The sequence below is a fragment of the Neolamprologus multifasciatus genome, chromosome 7 (genome assembly GCF_963576455.1).
Source record: "Neolamprologus multifasciatus chromosome 7, fNeoMul1.2, whole genome shotgun sequence".
Lineage (NCBI taxonomy): Eukaryota > Metazoa > Chordata > Actinopteri > Cichliformes > Cichlidae > Neolamprologus > Neolamprologus multifasciatus.
This window is the reverse complement of record NC_140445.1, coordinates 14,168,156-14,184,179: the sequence shown is the minus strand read 5'-3', so window position 1 is coordinate 14,184,179 and position 16,024 is coordinate 14,168,156. Positions and strand designations below refer to the sequence as shown.

General features: G+C 41.8%; 1 protein-coding gene across 3 annotated transcripts in view; it reads left to right on the top strand.

Annotated features, from left to right (window-relative positions):
- ap3b1a (adaptor related protein complex 3 subunit beta 1a) overlaps window positions 1–15,324 on the top strand; it is a 60,421-nt gene extending 45,097 nt beyond the window's left edge. For all 3 annotated transcript variants that reach the window (XM_085169267.1, XM_085169266.1, XM_085169265.1), the window contains exons 23-27: window positions 1,098–1,326; window positions 3,834–3,918; window positions 4,587–4,684; window positions 6,069–6,207; window positions 14,420–15,324. In XM_085169267.1, coding sequence (XP_085025393.1) covers window positions 1,098–1,326; window positions 3,834–3,918; window positions 4,587–4,684; window positions 6,069–6,207; window positions 14,420–14,573 — 705 coding nt within the window. In that variant the 3' untranslated portion in view covers window positions 14,574–15,324. The remainder of the gene's footprint in view (window positions 1–1,097; window positions 1,327–3,833; window positions 3,919–4,586; window positions 4,685–6,068; window positions 6,208–14,419) is intronic.
- The last annotated feature ends 700 nt before the right edge of the window (window positions 15,325–16,024 follow it).

Sequence of the window (16,024 nt, the reverse complement as noted above, 5' to 3'; positions counted from 1 at the left end):
TCTGTTTAGGCTCTGTGCTGGTGTGTGAGTGCATTCAGGTGCTAATTGTTTCAGAGGGTGTGAAAAGGCTATATCTGTCTCATGTTTTTAACTAATTAGTGCTGTCATTCCAGACAGAAGAGCCTTTGACTTCTATTGACTGTTAAACTACTGAAAGCTGTCATACTTTGGAGATATTTTTTTCAAACTTAGTGGGTTTTGTTTTCCTCCTACAGCAGAGGTGTGTCTGGTGCACATGAGGATTTTCCCCCCCACTTTGCACTGTGTAGTGTACCACTGCTGGCTGACCTATCTTCTCTTTCGAGAGCATCAGATAAAAATCTCAGCCGCACCGGTTGTTAACAATTTTTATTCTAGTAATGAGATGTTTAATTTTTACATTAAAAAAAAAACAAACATTCAACCACACTCTTCCCCCTCATTTCATGTCTGTATGTTTTTTAAGTTAATGCTGTTTTCTGCCTCTGAAAAGGTAAAAGCCCCTTTAAAAGGCCAGCGAATGACAGTTTTGGCCCATGCAGGCACTTGTGTTTCTTTTCATTAGAGGTTGTTTTTATTCAGCCTGGGTTGACTGAGCATCCAGCCCATTTCCATCTAACTAGGCTGATTGGAGGGCATTTCTTAAATGCGCTCCTCTTTATCCTACAGAGTTAATAAAGGGAGCTTTGGGGTAGGAGAGCGGGTAGCCAACACTTCGTCCCACATTGCTAAAAATGCAGCCTTTTGGCCGCTGATTGGATGAAATAAATTGCGTGAATATAGGTGATGGGCAAACCGAGGATTCTTGTATTAATTTGACTTTTTGTGTTGATGCATTTGCGCTGTAATGTACAAAGCAGTCTCTGGTTTTGTGTTGATTCAGGAAGCTTTACACTGTTGGATAATGTGCTGCATTTGCGGTTTTGTTCGGTGTTTGTTTTTGTTTTTTAATCATCAGCAGGCTTTGGTTCATTCCTGCTCAAACTGCAGTTTCTATAATGATCAGTTTTTTATGATTTTTTTTTTTTTTTTGTGTCAGCATTGTTTGTTTCCTCAAAATAACTCCAAAAAACCCACATTTAGAACCAGTGGTATATCCCCGTTTTATGTCCTTCCAGGTCACCACTTCATCCTTTGGCCCTTTGAAAACCTATGAGCTGCTTCACCATATGACAGGAAAAGGTCTGTCTGCCAAGTACCATTTCCCCAGGCAGCCATGTTTGTACCAGCCCAGTATGGTTGCAGTACAGGTCATACTGACCAACAGCTCAGACCACGCCCTGGAGGAGATCCATATAGGAGACCGGAGCCCTGCAAGCCTGAACATCCACTGCTTTAACACCATTGGTGAGTTTGATTTCAGTAAATACTCCACAGTGGGTCATCACAAACCCAGTAAATAGTAAGCACACTACTTATTTTTAATCAGGATGGCACATGTTCAGCATTGTCTTATAATTAAAGTAGGTCATGGATTTACATCGGTGCTAACAAAAGAAATATGTGAACTGGATGATGTTCTGTAATTCTTCTACACTGAGGATTACAGTTTTAAATCTGTGCTAATGATGTATCGTCTCCTGATGTGTTCTTCCTTAGCATGCTTTGTTGTGCTTCTGCAAGCTGTTTTTAGTTGCTTATAAGCAAAACTTTTACTACTTTTAGTAATTTAGTTACAATGCATGTGTCGAGGGGTTTCACTGGAAGAAGCTTTTTTTCTCACAAGCAAAAAAGATCAGTGACCCAAAGTGTGTGAGTGGCAGCGATAATAAGAGCTGTTAGAATTCTGCAAATACTAACAAAAATACAATCACTGTTTTCTTTATTACTTCCTTTAGCGTATAATACACTGGGCTAGCTTTTATTACAAGAAAGGAGATAATTCTATCCCTTGTACTTTTAATCTGGCAGATATCCTGACACCTTGTCAGGGAGCAGTGCAAGTTTACTCAGATTCTCTGCTCTTCTCTTTTGCTCAGTCCTGATAAATCTTTCTTCACACCTTGTTTGAGCTTGTTTGAGTCAGCAGCCACTTCAGTCTGAGTTTAGGCCTCCTAGAGTCTGCCTATAGGACAAGCAATGACCATACTACAAAGCTGACTTTTAAACCAGAACAACACTCTAAGCTTTAGATGTTTTTGATGTTGTGTAAACTCATTTAAATGTTTATTTTTTTTCTTGCCATTTTATGTCATTCTGCATTAGTAAAAATGCTTGAGGCAGTATTACTGTCACTGAGTCCTTGATGTTCTGGCAGCAGTGGTGGTGAGGTCTTTGTTTTTCAGTCAGTGGATTAACCGTTGGTCTGGATAGTGACTTAAAAGAATTCCTTGATCTGACCAGTACACTCACAATCAGGTCATTCCTGATTGTGCACAATCATCTTGTGCAGTTGTTTGTTTTTGTTAAATGGATATTAATGAATGTAATAAAAAAACACTGTAACCTCTCTTCAGCAAATGACACCATCTCATTCCCTGAGCCTGAAAACAGCCAACGGTACTTCAGCTAATCCTTTTCTAATCATTACAAACAAACATACACTCACACTTATTGCCCTTACACACTCTTGTATGATGACTACACTTGGTATATTCCATTTGTGTAGACACACACACACACAAAGAGAACTGCTGTGCGTCAGAGCATGTTAAAACTGTCAGTTTCGGGGAGATTGATTGGGCATTGAAGGAACTCGAGCAGCCAAACAGTTTCTAATTTGGATCGACTGAGCCCAGCGAGTGGGCGGCTGAACTTTATTTGGATAATTTGCAGAGGACAAATACAGACAAACCTTAATGTGTGGTGAGGAGAAATACATGACACAGTTTGTATTTAATATGAAATCTTGCCCTTTGATTACTTGATTTGTTTACCGACATGTTCCTAAACCAATTAACAGCTTTTCTGTTAACTCATTTGGAACAAGTACTTTACATGTAGCTTATCTCTATATGGCCAAAACAATTATTGTAGATTTAGATGAGAGGATATGTACATTACATGTGTAGGTGTAATGCAGATTATCTTCTTCCCCAGTCCGTGTTAGATTATCTCCAATTTTTACCCTGTGTTAGAATAAAAATTTTAAATACTAAAACAAGAATAAACTGTTCCTTTGCTATTTGTTTAGAGGTCCTTACACCCAGCTGAGTGTTCACAACCCAGTCGATATTCTTCTTAAAATAAAATAAATACCTAATAGTGCACATTGCTTATTTATTTGTGTACAGACTCAAAGACCCTAAAGACAAAGCAAACCCTTTACTTGATTTAGAGCCCAACACAGAAGGCTGGATTGGAGGGCGTCCATGACGGCTCTGTTTTTCACTGGGTTTCCACTTCCTCCTCCTCTTCTATCCGTGGAAAGAGTTGTACAGTAAACGGGCCTGCTCCACAGAGAGAGAAACGCAGGCCGAGTAGGGAGGCATGCAGGATGTTTCTGTCTCTCTGTGTTCTTCTCATCGTTAACCTCCCGCTCCTCCTCCTCTTCCTCCATCACCTCTAGCATTCAGCTGTCCAGATTCACTCTTCAGCATTTTTGGCTTTGCTTCACTTCTGTCTCTCTCCCTTTGACAAGCCTGTTGTTTTGGAAATATGCTAGTCCTTCATGTTTTTTGTTTTTTGTAGCTGAGGCTGAGGTGTGTGGAATGAGATTGAAGGATAGATTTCTCACACACGGTGGCCTTGTTTTGTGAAGTAGAAAACACAAGTGGTGTGGATGCCTGTCTGTTCCACTCTGCTGCTGCCCCCACCTCCCTTCTCTCCACCTTCCCCACACTGCACACTGTGCCCTTGTCACTCACTGATTCCTTTTCTCCTCTTGTCTTCCCTCCCCTCTTTTCCACTCTCAGAGCGGTTGGAGCCAGGGGCCTCGGTGACGGTATCCATGGGCATTGACTTCAACGACTCGACACAAGCAGCCAACTTCCAGTTGTGGTAAGACAGCCTGACATCCACTCATATTCAGTCAGGTGTGGTTTCCCCCCCCACCCCAAAGACCTTCAGTTGTACATCTTCCTCACCACCTTTTTTCTGCTCCTGTTCATCATCGCGGCACCCTTACATGTCATTTTCTCTTATGTTCCTTTTTCCTCTCTTCATGTTCTTTGTTAATTCTCCTTTTCCTACCTTTCTCTGTGCCAGCACTCCCAGGTGAGACATCAGGCACAATTGATCCTGGTTCACTGGAATAACAATTATTCCTCCAGTAATCAGCCCTAGCCCAATCAACCTGCTGAATGCCATTGGCACCGCTGTGCAGCCGATCAATAACCTTATCAGAAAATCAGTTTGAGATTGGGCGGACGGGGGGATCAATGTGGCCCAAAATGCCATTCACCCAGCATGGTTTGCAAGATGATCAGAGAAACATTTCATACACAAACCGAGTACACATACACAAAAGTGCACAGATGTCTTAAATTATGCAGCAAAAAAGCAGTAAAGTGTTTTTGTTTGTTTGTTTTTTGTTTGTTTGTTTGTTTTTTGTTTGTTTTGGGGGGGGGGGCATTTTTGTGTATTTCTTTGTAAGAATCTGTTTTTGTTTTTTCCTCTGTAAATAAATCATTTGCTACTGTGGTACGTGCGTGTTTATCCTTCCTCAGCACCAAGGAGGACCAGTTCAGTGTGTCCATCCAGCCTGCTGTAGGAGAGTTGTTAATGGCCAGCACCATGACAGAACAAGACTTCTGCAAGGAGCAAGGTGAATTACTGTGTGACTCAAAGATTATTGTCAAATGAAGTAAAAGTGTATTTTGTTTTTCTGTTCTGTTAGCCGAAATGAAACAAGCTGTTTAACACACAGAAGCAAACAAATTGAACCAAATTGAATCAAATCACCATATTTTGAGATGGAATGGCAAGTCATGATATGTACTGAAATTATTATAATCTCACAAGCACTTTAGCAAAACTGGCTGATGAATTTGAGAGAAGCAAATAAATTTAATAGATCATATTTAAGATTCTGCTGTGCTTATCAGCGAATTTCACTTTGTATGTTACCTTCAAATGAAACCATTTAAACTGTTTTTCCTCTACTGAGGATAGTTGAGTTCTTCAGATGTTGTACTGTCAGGGTGTTAAAGTATTTGGCATCAGGCACTGCTCGAAGCAGTCAGGAGCTCTGAACGGCTCAGAAACTGAGCAGACACGGTCAGAACAGCAAAAGAGATTTTAGCCACCTGAAGGAAGCCGTAGGTTTTCGCTGTATTTAGAAGATTTTTGCTGCTGCAACTGCCGTCAGACCACGCTATGGCAAGATGCTTTTGACAAATCGGTAATGAAGCTTCACAGAAAATGAGAAATATGAATGACTTGATTGGTTAGTTTGCAATATTGTGACTTTGTTGTTCTGATTGTGATTGATAGATAGATACAAAATACACACACACACACACACACACACACACACACACAGGCAAATGTTAAATTTAGTCATTCACTAATCAGCATTTCCTTACCTTTGTCATTAAAACACTGCTTGCTTTTTTGAGGCACTTAACAGTATTTCCAGCACATACAAACACCTGTAGAAGTGCATGCTGTTATCGCTATTGAGACTGGAGAGTGTATTCATATCTGAGCCATCGGTGTGATCTTAAGTGCCTCCTAAATGCTGCTCCTGCATTAATTAAGTTTCATTCAATGTGCTTTTTTTTTTTTTTTTCTTTGAGTGCCTCTGAAACGCAGACAGAAGAATTTAAAAAGAACAACTTGCTTTTCAGGACTATTTTCTCTCTAGCAGATTTATCATTCTTAAAACCAAATGAGTGGAGTTTAATTCTTATGGTAATAGGTTTTTAATATATTTGTCTCTTTTATTTTTACCTAACCAGTGATTTTCTTTTAAACTGCTTGCTCATTGCTGAGTGTTCATGAACCAACCAGGGAGTCTGTTTTTGCTTTATTGATAAAGGCATCTTTTCATTGGGAGGTTTTAATCTTGAAACCTGATTCCACAGTACTGCACAGTTAGGGTTGTGTTTTTTTTCTTTACTTGACTGTGGACTTGTAATTTTGCACTTACTGATTTAAAAATGCCGAACTATATTTTTATTGGTGGCTAAACATTTTGATCTTCTCAGGTAAGCTCCAGGGCATGAATGAAACATCTGCGACCATCACCATGGCAACAGCTAATGCATCCAGGCAAGCCATCAACAAGCAGGTCCTGTCTGTAGCCAACGTAGGAGAAGTGCCTTCCAGTCAAAACAACTTCAGCAGGTAAAGGGACACACTTGTCATTCACCTCTCCATTATTATCAAGCTCTTTTTCTTGCTATAGATTGGACCTGCAAATAGATTTAAGATTTTCTTATATCAGCACTATGATTTTTATTTTTTTTTCCAGATGTGTGTTTTTTGGGTTGTCTACCACCAACAGTTGGTTAGCTTAGCAAAAAGACGTGAAATAACGTTTGTGTGCCAAGTCAGTACAGACTCGGATGGCTTTAGCGTTTGGCTTAAGGGTCACTGTTAATTGTCCTTTACCAAAGTTAACTTAAACTGTGGTTATTCCTTCAAATACAAGGTGATTTTATTTCATCAATTAAGTCTTGTTGAGGTCTTATTTTCAAGGGAGAATACTAGTTACATAAAAGATTAAAAGAACCACGTGACGACACCCACTGGATTGTGGAATATCAGTTTGAAGCCTTGAGGTTACACATGGCACACAGCAGCAACTCAATTCATTTAGGCATGTAGACATAGTCAGGATGTTCTGCTGAACTTCAAACTGAGCATTAGAATGAGAAAGAGGTGATTTAAGTTACTTTGAATGTGGGATGGTGGTTGGTGTCAGATTTATCCATGTCAAGCAGCTCTAGAGTTTAGAGAAATGCTACATCCAGTGAGCAGCAGTTCTCTGGGCGATAATGCCTTGTTGGTGCTAGAAGTCAGAGGAGATTGAGCTTATAGAAAGGTGCCAAACTTGTTAACAACGTTTTGCAGAACAGCATCTTTGAATGTGCAACAGATCAAGCCTTGAAGCAAGATGGGCCACAGCATCAGAAGACATTCCTGTCACCTAAAAACAAGAAACTCAAGCTACAGTTTGCATTGGCTCACCAAAATTGGATAGAAGATTGCAAAAACATCGCCTAGTCTGATGAGTCTTGATTTCTGCTGCGATACTTGGATGGCAAGTTCAGAATTGGGTCTAAACAGCATGATGGTGTTGGTTTATTCTGTCTGATCAGATCAGGCTGATGATGGTGGTCTTATAATTCTACTTTTTTCAGACACTTTGGGATCCTTAGAAGGAAGTGTTGTTGCTGTCTCCATCCTTTTCTGGATACTTTGTACTCAAATAGCTCCAGAGCCACCAGATCTCAATCCAATAACACCTTTGAGATTTTGGTCCATGTTACCATTCTGTTGTTCCACCACATCTCAGAGGAGTGTTTCCTGCAGCTTGTTGAATCTTTGAAGAATGTTGTAAATGTCAAGGCAGATGGTGAAAGGAGTAAAGTGTACCTAATAGTAAAAGAGTTATCACGTTAAAGTACATTATAATGAACCTTTTCCCCCTAATTTTAGTATTACATTTTGACTGGAGTGCTTCATTTTAAAAAAAACAAACCAACACTTGCGAGCAAATCTTTCCTCACCAAAAAAAAGATGTTTGTGCAGCTAACACCAACGATAAGGACTCATATCAGACATTTAGTAGTCTTACACTACTGTCTGCGAGTTGTTCCCGGGCGCCCGGTGCATTTTAGGCCGAGTTTGGTTAAGCAGCGTGCATGTGGGTGTCACTGAGTGGAAGTGCCTGTTTCTCCCCAGCAGCCTCACATAGACATGCCAGGGGAATGCCCTGAGAAGCCTGGCTGTGTAATTGGTGTACACAGAGTGTGCTAATGAGCTTCCTCCTCTGTCACGCACACCCGAACACCTGATAGATAATTACACCTCCCTCTCTCCCTCTGTTTCCTGCTCTGTCTCTCTTTCAGTTCATCTCTGCACCCCCATCTGTCTCTCCCTCTGCGCTGCTGTCTCTCTTTCACTTCCTCTTTGTCTTTCACTCCATCCCTCTGCACCGTGCTCCGACCTCCTCACGGTCTCTGTGTCTGTCTGTTAATACCGGCCCGTGTCTCTTTCTGCTCATCTCTGAGTGATCTTGTGATAATTTCTTTATGGATTAAGGCCACAATAGAGGAGAAATGTTGGAGAAGCTGGCTAAATAAGGGACAAGCGAAGAAGAGGGACACATTTGCACAAGGGTACAGGGAGCTGAAAGAGTGAGTGGAAATCAATGTTAGCCAGCGGGAAAGACGTGCATCCAATAAGCCCATACTTCATTCAGAATAACCGATAGCTCAAATGACTCCACGCTATCAATCTCCCTGCTGCATTTGTGACTGCTGAAGAAGAGGACAGCATCCCAGCATTACCCCGTACCCTTCTAGTGATAAAGACGCTCTTCCATATGGTCCGCTGCTGTCCATACGGTGACCACCTCTTCCGCACTTGCTTCCCATGGAAGTCTGTCTGATGGAGAAGGTGGTGTTCCTCCCTGACAGTCTCCTCAAACATAACTGACAGCGAGATCTGTAAGAGGTGGTTATATGTGGTAACCTAATAAAATGGAAAACATATAATAATTATAAAGTGATTTGGCAAGAGTAATGCTAAATGTGCATGTCTAGTCTAATCACACACGCGCACGCACGCACGCACACACACACACACATATAGAAATGGACTGGTTCTGTAGTGCTTTTCGACTCTACTTGAGCATTCTAAGGGTTTTATACAACATGCCTCTTTCCAATGAACGCTCAGGGTTCAGGATACTTTTTCATGCAGACTGGAGCAGCCAGGAATTGAACCACCAACCTTTCAATTAGCAGATGACCTGCTCTACCTGCTGACCCCACTGATGAATGCGTTGGGACAGTTTATGGTTCAGTATCACACAGGATGGAGGAGCTCAGGAAGTGGACTGCTGAACTTCTCTTTACCTCCTGAGCTGCTCCTGAGCTGCAAAAGTGATTTTTTTCAATACAGACTTAACATACAGTAATAAGGTTAATTATGAAAATAGTTTTGAAAAGCACAAAAGTGCTGCTTTTGGCTATTCAGATGTAGATATTTTGTTTGGTCGGCCAGACAATGAGCAGTCTGAAGTTTGCAGATGTGTCGTTCTTTAACAATGTCAGCAGACTGCTTTTAATCATCATTTCCCAACCCTGTGGTTTCGGAGGTAGAGCAGGTTGTCTGCTAAAGAGAAGGTCTGTAGTTTGATCCCCAACTATTTCTGGGCAAGATACTGAACCCTAAGCTAATTAATCTGTTGAAACAGTTTGTATAAAGTAGTGAAACTCGCCCATCAGAAGACCAGCATTTCTTCTGAATCCCCGAAACAGTCAAATATATCTAGGGCTGGGTATCATCACTGAATTCTAGAATCGATTCGATCCACGATTCGATTTGAATCGGGGAAAATTTTGCCTCAGACAGTCAAAAATATTATAATTCAGATCATGCATCAGCACATCTCCATATTTTTGTATCTATAAAAAGAAAGCTGACACTTGTGAGACTTTATCAAAGATGTGAACATCACAGCAGATGCCTTTGTATCAAAGTAGCTGAGGATAAAACACCTGGGATTTTATAAAAATATTCTGCAGTAGATCAAAAACAAAAGAAAACCATTAATCAACACATGAACAGTACCTGATGCTGCTGAAGTGAAGTAGAGCAAAGTTACAGAGGTTTTATTTGAGACGCAGCTAAGCGTTTTGCAATTTTGCATAATTTTTTTTTTTTAAGTTTAAATTTGTTCAGTAGCCTATTGAACAACAGAAATGAGGCTTTCTTTTCAGAAGTAAGTAAAAGGAAAAAAACAGCGGCCGACAGCGTTGTAAACAACGGTAGACTTGTGCGTAATAAGCAAGCGAATAATGCAGAAAATAGACTTTTAGACGGGAAACTGTTCTTGAAGTACACTGAGAGAGAGAGAGCTGTGCATGAAGTGCGATTTTTATAGTGGCAGAAACAAAACAGCAAAAGTAAGAAAGAATTCATGACGATGTTTATGTGAAGCGCAGTTTGGATCTTCTTTTGCTGCTGGTTCAGTCAATATTGTTTGGAGAGAGATAAAACTAACAGCTTTTAGAATCAGCGCAAAAAGGGGCGTGAACACAAAGCGCGGATCCGCCGAAACATCAGAATCGGTGAGCTGTCGGCTTTCAGCCCCGTGCCGTCGGGTGAGAAAGGCGACATCTCACTGATTCTGATCCGTCGGCGGGTCCGTGCTTTGTGTTTACGTCTTTGTGCAGAATCAGTGTTCCTGCTCTCATTCACTGTTTCAGCTGTTTGGTGGTTGTTGAAATTTTGTGAGTTTTAACCTGAGATTCTGGCATCTCAGGCAAAATAAATTTATATTAAAAAAATTGATTCAGGATTTTAATGAATCGATTTTAATCGATAAATCGATAATCAAAACCCACCCCTAAATATATCATGGAGCCTGGTAAAGTGAAAAGCATTTGCAGTCTTGTTACAGTCCAGTGTCCTGCTGGGAAACCATGTGGATGTGACTTACTCAACATTAGACGGTGGTTTTAATGTTGTGACAGATCAGTGCATGAAGCAGTGTAAAGCAATAAATCTTTATACTTCAGAATCTGCAGTGAAAAAAAAGATTAGCATAATATTAGCACCGTGTTTGAGCACTGGTGATAATTTTACTTGTGGTATTTGTGTGTTACTTTTCCCTCCTGAATAACACCCCAACCCACACACACAAAGCCAAGTGATCGATCAGATCGGATACACCCACTGAGAGCTTATTGTAGAGGTCACTCTGCATTAAATGTGGTATGTGAGGTGACCTCCAATCCAGGCCCTGTTTTTCTGCTCTGATATCCCTGGAGAAAGGCCTCTCTAATCTTGGTAAGATCACACAGGAATCTCCCCTTTGCAGAGTGAGACTTGGACTTTAATGTAGAAATAATGGATGGGATTTCAATATGAAGCCCAAGAATGATACAGTTCACAACACACACTTCTTGCTCATGAGGCTTTGTGTTATAGATCACAGCGTTCTAGTCGGCACAGGTGCTTTTTAACAAAGTAACAGCCTGCCTCCTCCCAACCCCCCCGCCTCCCATCTACATCCCTGCATTCCCCTTGTTTATCAGCAGGGTGCAGCACTGCTTTTCCCAAACAGGCGTGAAGGCTAAGCGGAGGTGGAGGGGTGGGGATGCCACTGAAACACAAAAATTGATTGCTGGAAAGGAGGATGGCAATAAATCAAGCAGGAAAGCAAATGTAGAAAACGCTGTTCTTGTTTATGTCTAAACAGGCGGAATAGAATAAATGTGCTCTATTTTTCAGTCCGTTTGAAAGCAAATTTGATCGAATTTTGCATGCATTGCCAATCCCTCCTGTTAGAGGCTAATTTTGAAAGGCGATAAATAAATAAATAAATAAAAAACTCAGGCGCTTGATTTATAAGCTGTTTATTCTCTTTACTTTACAATTTGATATTATCTTTTTTTTTTGTCTAAACACTGGATTTTCCTCTTTTTCACTGAAGTTGTGTCTGTTTAAAACCGGACTAATTACACAAATGTCCTCTGTGGCAGGTTTATTTTATCTTTTATCTTCTTGTTCTGGTCTGTGTTTGTCCTCTGCTGTCTGTCTGTCCCTCTGCCCTTTGAGTGCAGTGCTGCAGTTTGTCTGTATGGCTTAGCTCTGGAGATGCGCGGAGGGTTCCTGGTTCTAACCGGGGCTAATAGCTTTGGCCATCTGCCTGGCCGCGGTTGAGTCTGCTCGCTTGTGTTCAGCTCTGGTCTGGCCTCACTGACCACTCAGTTGAAGGACACTTGTCCACCTGGCCAAGAACCAGCATGGCTCTAGCATCCAGCTGTAGTCTTCACACAGTCAGCTTCAGCCTTTCTGATTTTGGTGAAAACATACATGATGGTTTTTGGGGTTTTTTTGTTTTTTCTTTAATCAAACATGGTTGCATGTTTAGTTGAGATGCGGTTGAGGAGTGTGTACTTAATCCATTCTTGCGTGCCGAGCCGTATCCTCTGGGTCTTCGCTGTCTTCTCCGCGTGAGGCTGAATGTAAAGGTGAAGCCGACGTTGTGTTTCCAGTGACGGGGTGGAGGGGAGGCAGATGGCACACACAGGCTCTCTGCACTGAGGAGAATCACAGATAATTGGAGAGTGATGCTTAGCCGCAGCCCTGCCGATCGATGCCAATCCACCTGCTCTAAGTCCAGGGGTTATGCTTTGCTTTTCTTTCCATACACTGCAATTAATCCAGTGTTTAGCCCGATGTGAAGAGTGCAGGAGAATACCAATGACCCATTTAAGGCGCGCTTGACCTTAATCTTTCCCCCTTTTAGTCCTTAAAAACACGCAGAAATTGTCTGATGTTTATGGGGTTTTTTTTGTTGTTTGTTTTGTTTTGTTTTTTACACCTGCACACAGCTACAGACGGCAAAGTGAGAGTATTCAAAGCAAATACGCTCAGAAATCAAACCCAATCATGTTTCTTTCAGTCGCTCTTATTACCACACGTGAACAAAAGCCCATGGCAGCGTCTCCTGAGACGAAATAAAAGCAGCCTCGGGGTAGTGTTAACTGTCTGAGTAAATAAAAGATTTATATCCTAAATCTATTAGCAAAGCCACAGGGACCACATAGACACCTTAGGCTGTTTGACAGTGGGGGGAGGGAGGGTTAGGGAACAGGGCAAGGGACAAGCGTTTATGTTTAGATTTGTTCGTGATTCTGCGGTGAAAAAAGAAGAAAACATTTCCTTAGCACAAGTAGGATTTTGTTGTTTTGATTGGAATGCAGTGCAGCTGAAGACACATCCTGCACACAGCTGGAAACCTAGATGAATACACATGCCCGGAATTATTTAAAGAAATAAGAGCGGGGCAAAAGAGGTTGGTACTTTTGCAAGAGAGAAATTCATCCTCTTCATGAATGGCTGCTGTTTCCTGCTGAAGTGGCTAATATTTTAATTAAGCCTGAGGAGGACTCTCTCTCTCCTCCCTGAGAGCTCCCTGATAAACTCCCTCTTCTCTGTTTATGGTAATTTAGCAGCATCCCCAGAGACACGCCACAGACACACTGGGCTTCATTGTGTACGCATGTGCCCCCCACCCTCCTTCCCATCTTTAACGTGTGCGCGCTAATTGGTGGATGTGCTAGTCGCTCCCACCACGCAGCCTCTGTGACGGCGCCTGTTCACGGGCCATCCTGTGGGGGCTCTTCACAGGCTTTAGTCAGGCCTAAGTGGAGCTCTTTGTGGGCTGTTTGTCAGGCCTAAGCGGGCTGCCACGGGGGGTCTTTGTTGCGCGATGTAGTGCTAAATGGAGGCAGATGGCTGAGAGTTAGCCACGTGAGGCTCAGAGATGCAGAGGGCCAAAAGGGGGCAGGAGAGGGAGCCCGGCACCCTCAAAGAGGGTCACACTGGGTCATAGCCCCTGTCTGCCTCTTGTTAGCACTCTCAATGGGGACCATGTGTGCACAGATATGCCCCCAGTCTACAGGGGATGGTATCCAAGGAAACGGGAGGCTGAGAATTCTCCTCACTGCCCACAGGGAGTTGGTTGGACGGAGCGTCCCCCATACTGGTCTCGGGGCTCCCACACACTCACAGACACTCGGAGTCCATAAAAACAGGAGAAATTGAGTTTGACTGACTGCAGGGCGTGTCTCCTCCCTAATGAACTGTCTGTTGCATTGCTCTCTGTATTTCCTGTCACATCGTTTTCCTCTTTTGTCTCATTGCCTAATTTAGGGTAATTACAAGGTGTGAGATGTTAGAGAAGCTTCCATTGCAAAGATTTATGAGTTTGGGGAAACAATGCAATTATCATTTATCAGTGTTTATGTGGATCTGAAGTGGTAAAATTTTAGTAAAGTTGTTATTTTTTTGTGCGTACAGCAGAGATTAATAGATATATGAGCTGATATCACAATAACATTTTTAAAAAGATACTTGCCGACATTTGTGCTAATGTTTCTGTTTCAGTTTTTTGCAGACAAATGTTCAGATGGTGTGATGAATGTTTGAAAGACTTTAAAGTTATTGGGTATGAAATAACACAAACTAATCAAGCAGACAAAAATGCTGGGGTCAGCTATCAGCTGAATCTGCATTTTAAATTGCAGTATTGGCTTAATATCTTTGTTTACTTATAGGGGGCAATGTCATTCGCCTGGTTTATCTGTTGTTATCAGCTCTACACTGGACAGGTTCAAAGATAGTCATCAAATAAGATCAGTAATCATACAAATTATATAAATTTGTATTTATCGGTGGTATAGAATTAAACAGTCCCTCATAGTATGACCCATATGTGCCTTTTAAGGTCCCACTCTCAGCCTTGCACTTCAGTTCCTGGTTTCTTCTTTGGTTGTTTGAAACTGATCCAAGTGTTCCTCCTGTCCTGCAGGTTTGCTGGGCAGACAGTCAGCAGCAGAGCTCTGGTCTTGGTGTCTCTAGAACTGAGCGGGTCCTCGGGAGCGCTGCTCACCATCAACACAGAAAAGAGCGTCATGGCCTCCATGCTGCTCCGAGACCTCAAACAAGCCCTCACCCAGGCGTAGGATCCTCCCCTCTTTTCATCTCGCTGTAATAAAAAATAAATGGGGGCGACGCTTAATTGAAGATTTCACCAAAATGCAGAAGAACCATAGCGAGAAGTGTTCACAAAGAATGAAGTGTAAACAACTGAGAAATGCTATTCAGTGTTTATTTCTGTGGCCTATGTGTTTGGAAACAGAATATCTTCAAACACGGGAATAATTGAAATCTTAAATCTTTAGGAGCCTCACGGAAGTTAGAATAAATTAGAATTAAACTGAACTTGCTGTCGTTGTGTTTAAGTATTTCCAGACACAACTCCATGGTAAAAATATCCGACTAACTGGCCATTTTCCTCGGCAGTAATTACTTAAATCTCATGCTGTTTATGGTTTGATGAAGCATGATAATGTACCAACATCTGTACATACATTTGGGGGGAAGAACTGCATCACCGCTCCACTCACAGTGCCAACATGTCTGTGCCTCTGCGATGTTTCGTTCGACTTCTTTGCTGCCAATAACAGGAGAGGGGGGGGATGCTCTGTAGCATTTTGACCCACAAACACAATGTCAAATCATAAAACTGTATGAATACCGTGACACCAAACACTGATTCAGTTTTACATTCTAGTCTTGAAACGTTACCAAATCACATTTGTTACAGTGCCTGATATTATCAAGAAAACCAAACATCAGACTCGGATCTCCAAGAGTGTTTTTTATCTGTACTGCTACATCTCAACAATAAAAATGTGACTTTACTAAAACTAAGTTGTGTCATGCAGTCTAGTCATTTAACAGAATGTGGCTGAAACAAAAATTGAGCTCTAATTGGCAGACTGAGGCTGGTAACGTTTGCACAAGCCCCTACTTGTTTGCACTTGTTTTAAACTAAAGAGGTTGATTCCTCTTGAATCACTGCCCTCTTACAAGCTAAGCTCATTCACTTTTAAAAGAGAGTGCATTATATGTGGAAGCAGAGTCGGTATAAACATGAGAAGAACACCAAATTTAGTCGTAGCTTAGTTGCAAACTGAGAAAAGTAAAAGTAAGGTGCAAGATTAGGTGCACCATAAAAAATGTTTTATGGTAATTTTTGCAGTGCAAGATGCATGAGGACTTTGTGTATGTACAGCCATGAAAAGGCTTCAACTTGACTGTTGAGCAAAGCTGCTTCTTGCAAACTAAAACCTCTGTGCCGTCTGAAGGCAGTTCTGCCGTGTCGCTCATTGTTGAGTAAAGTTGTGCAGATGTACGTGATGTGTTTGAGCACTGAGGAGGCCGGTGGCGGAGTGTGCTTTTGTGTCTGGCTGTCTTTTCCGGCTCATAAATAGCGTCTCTCTGAGGGCTGTGGTGAACACCTGTTAGCTCATCTGTCACAGGAGCTCCACTCGCATCCATCACCTCTCCCTCTGTACTCATTCCCTCAGCCAGCTGTTCCCATTATACACACACACACACACTGTGTCAG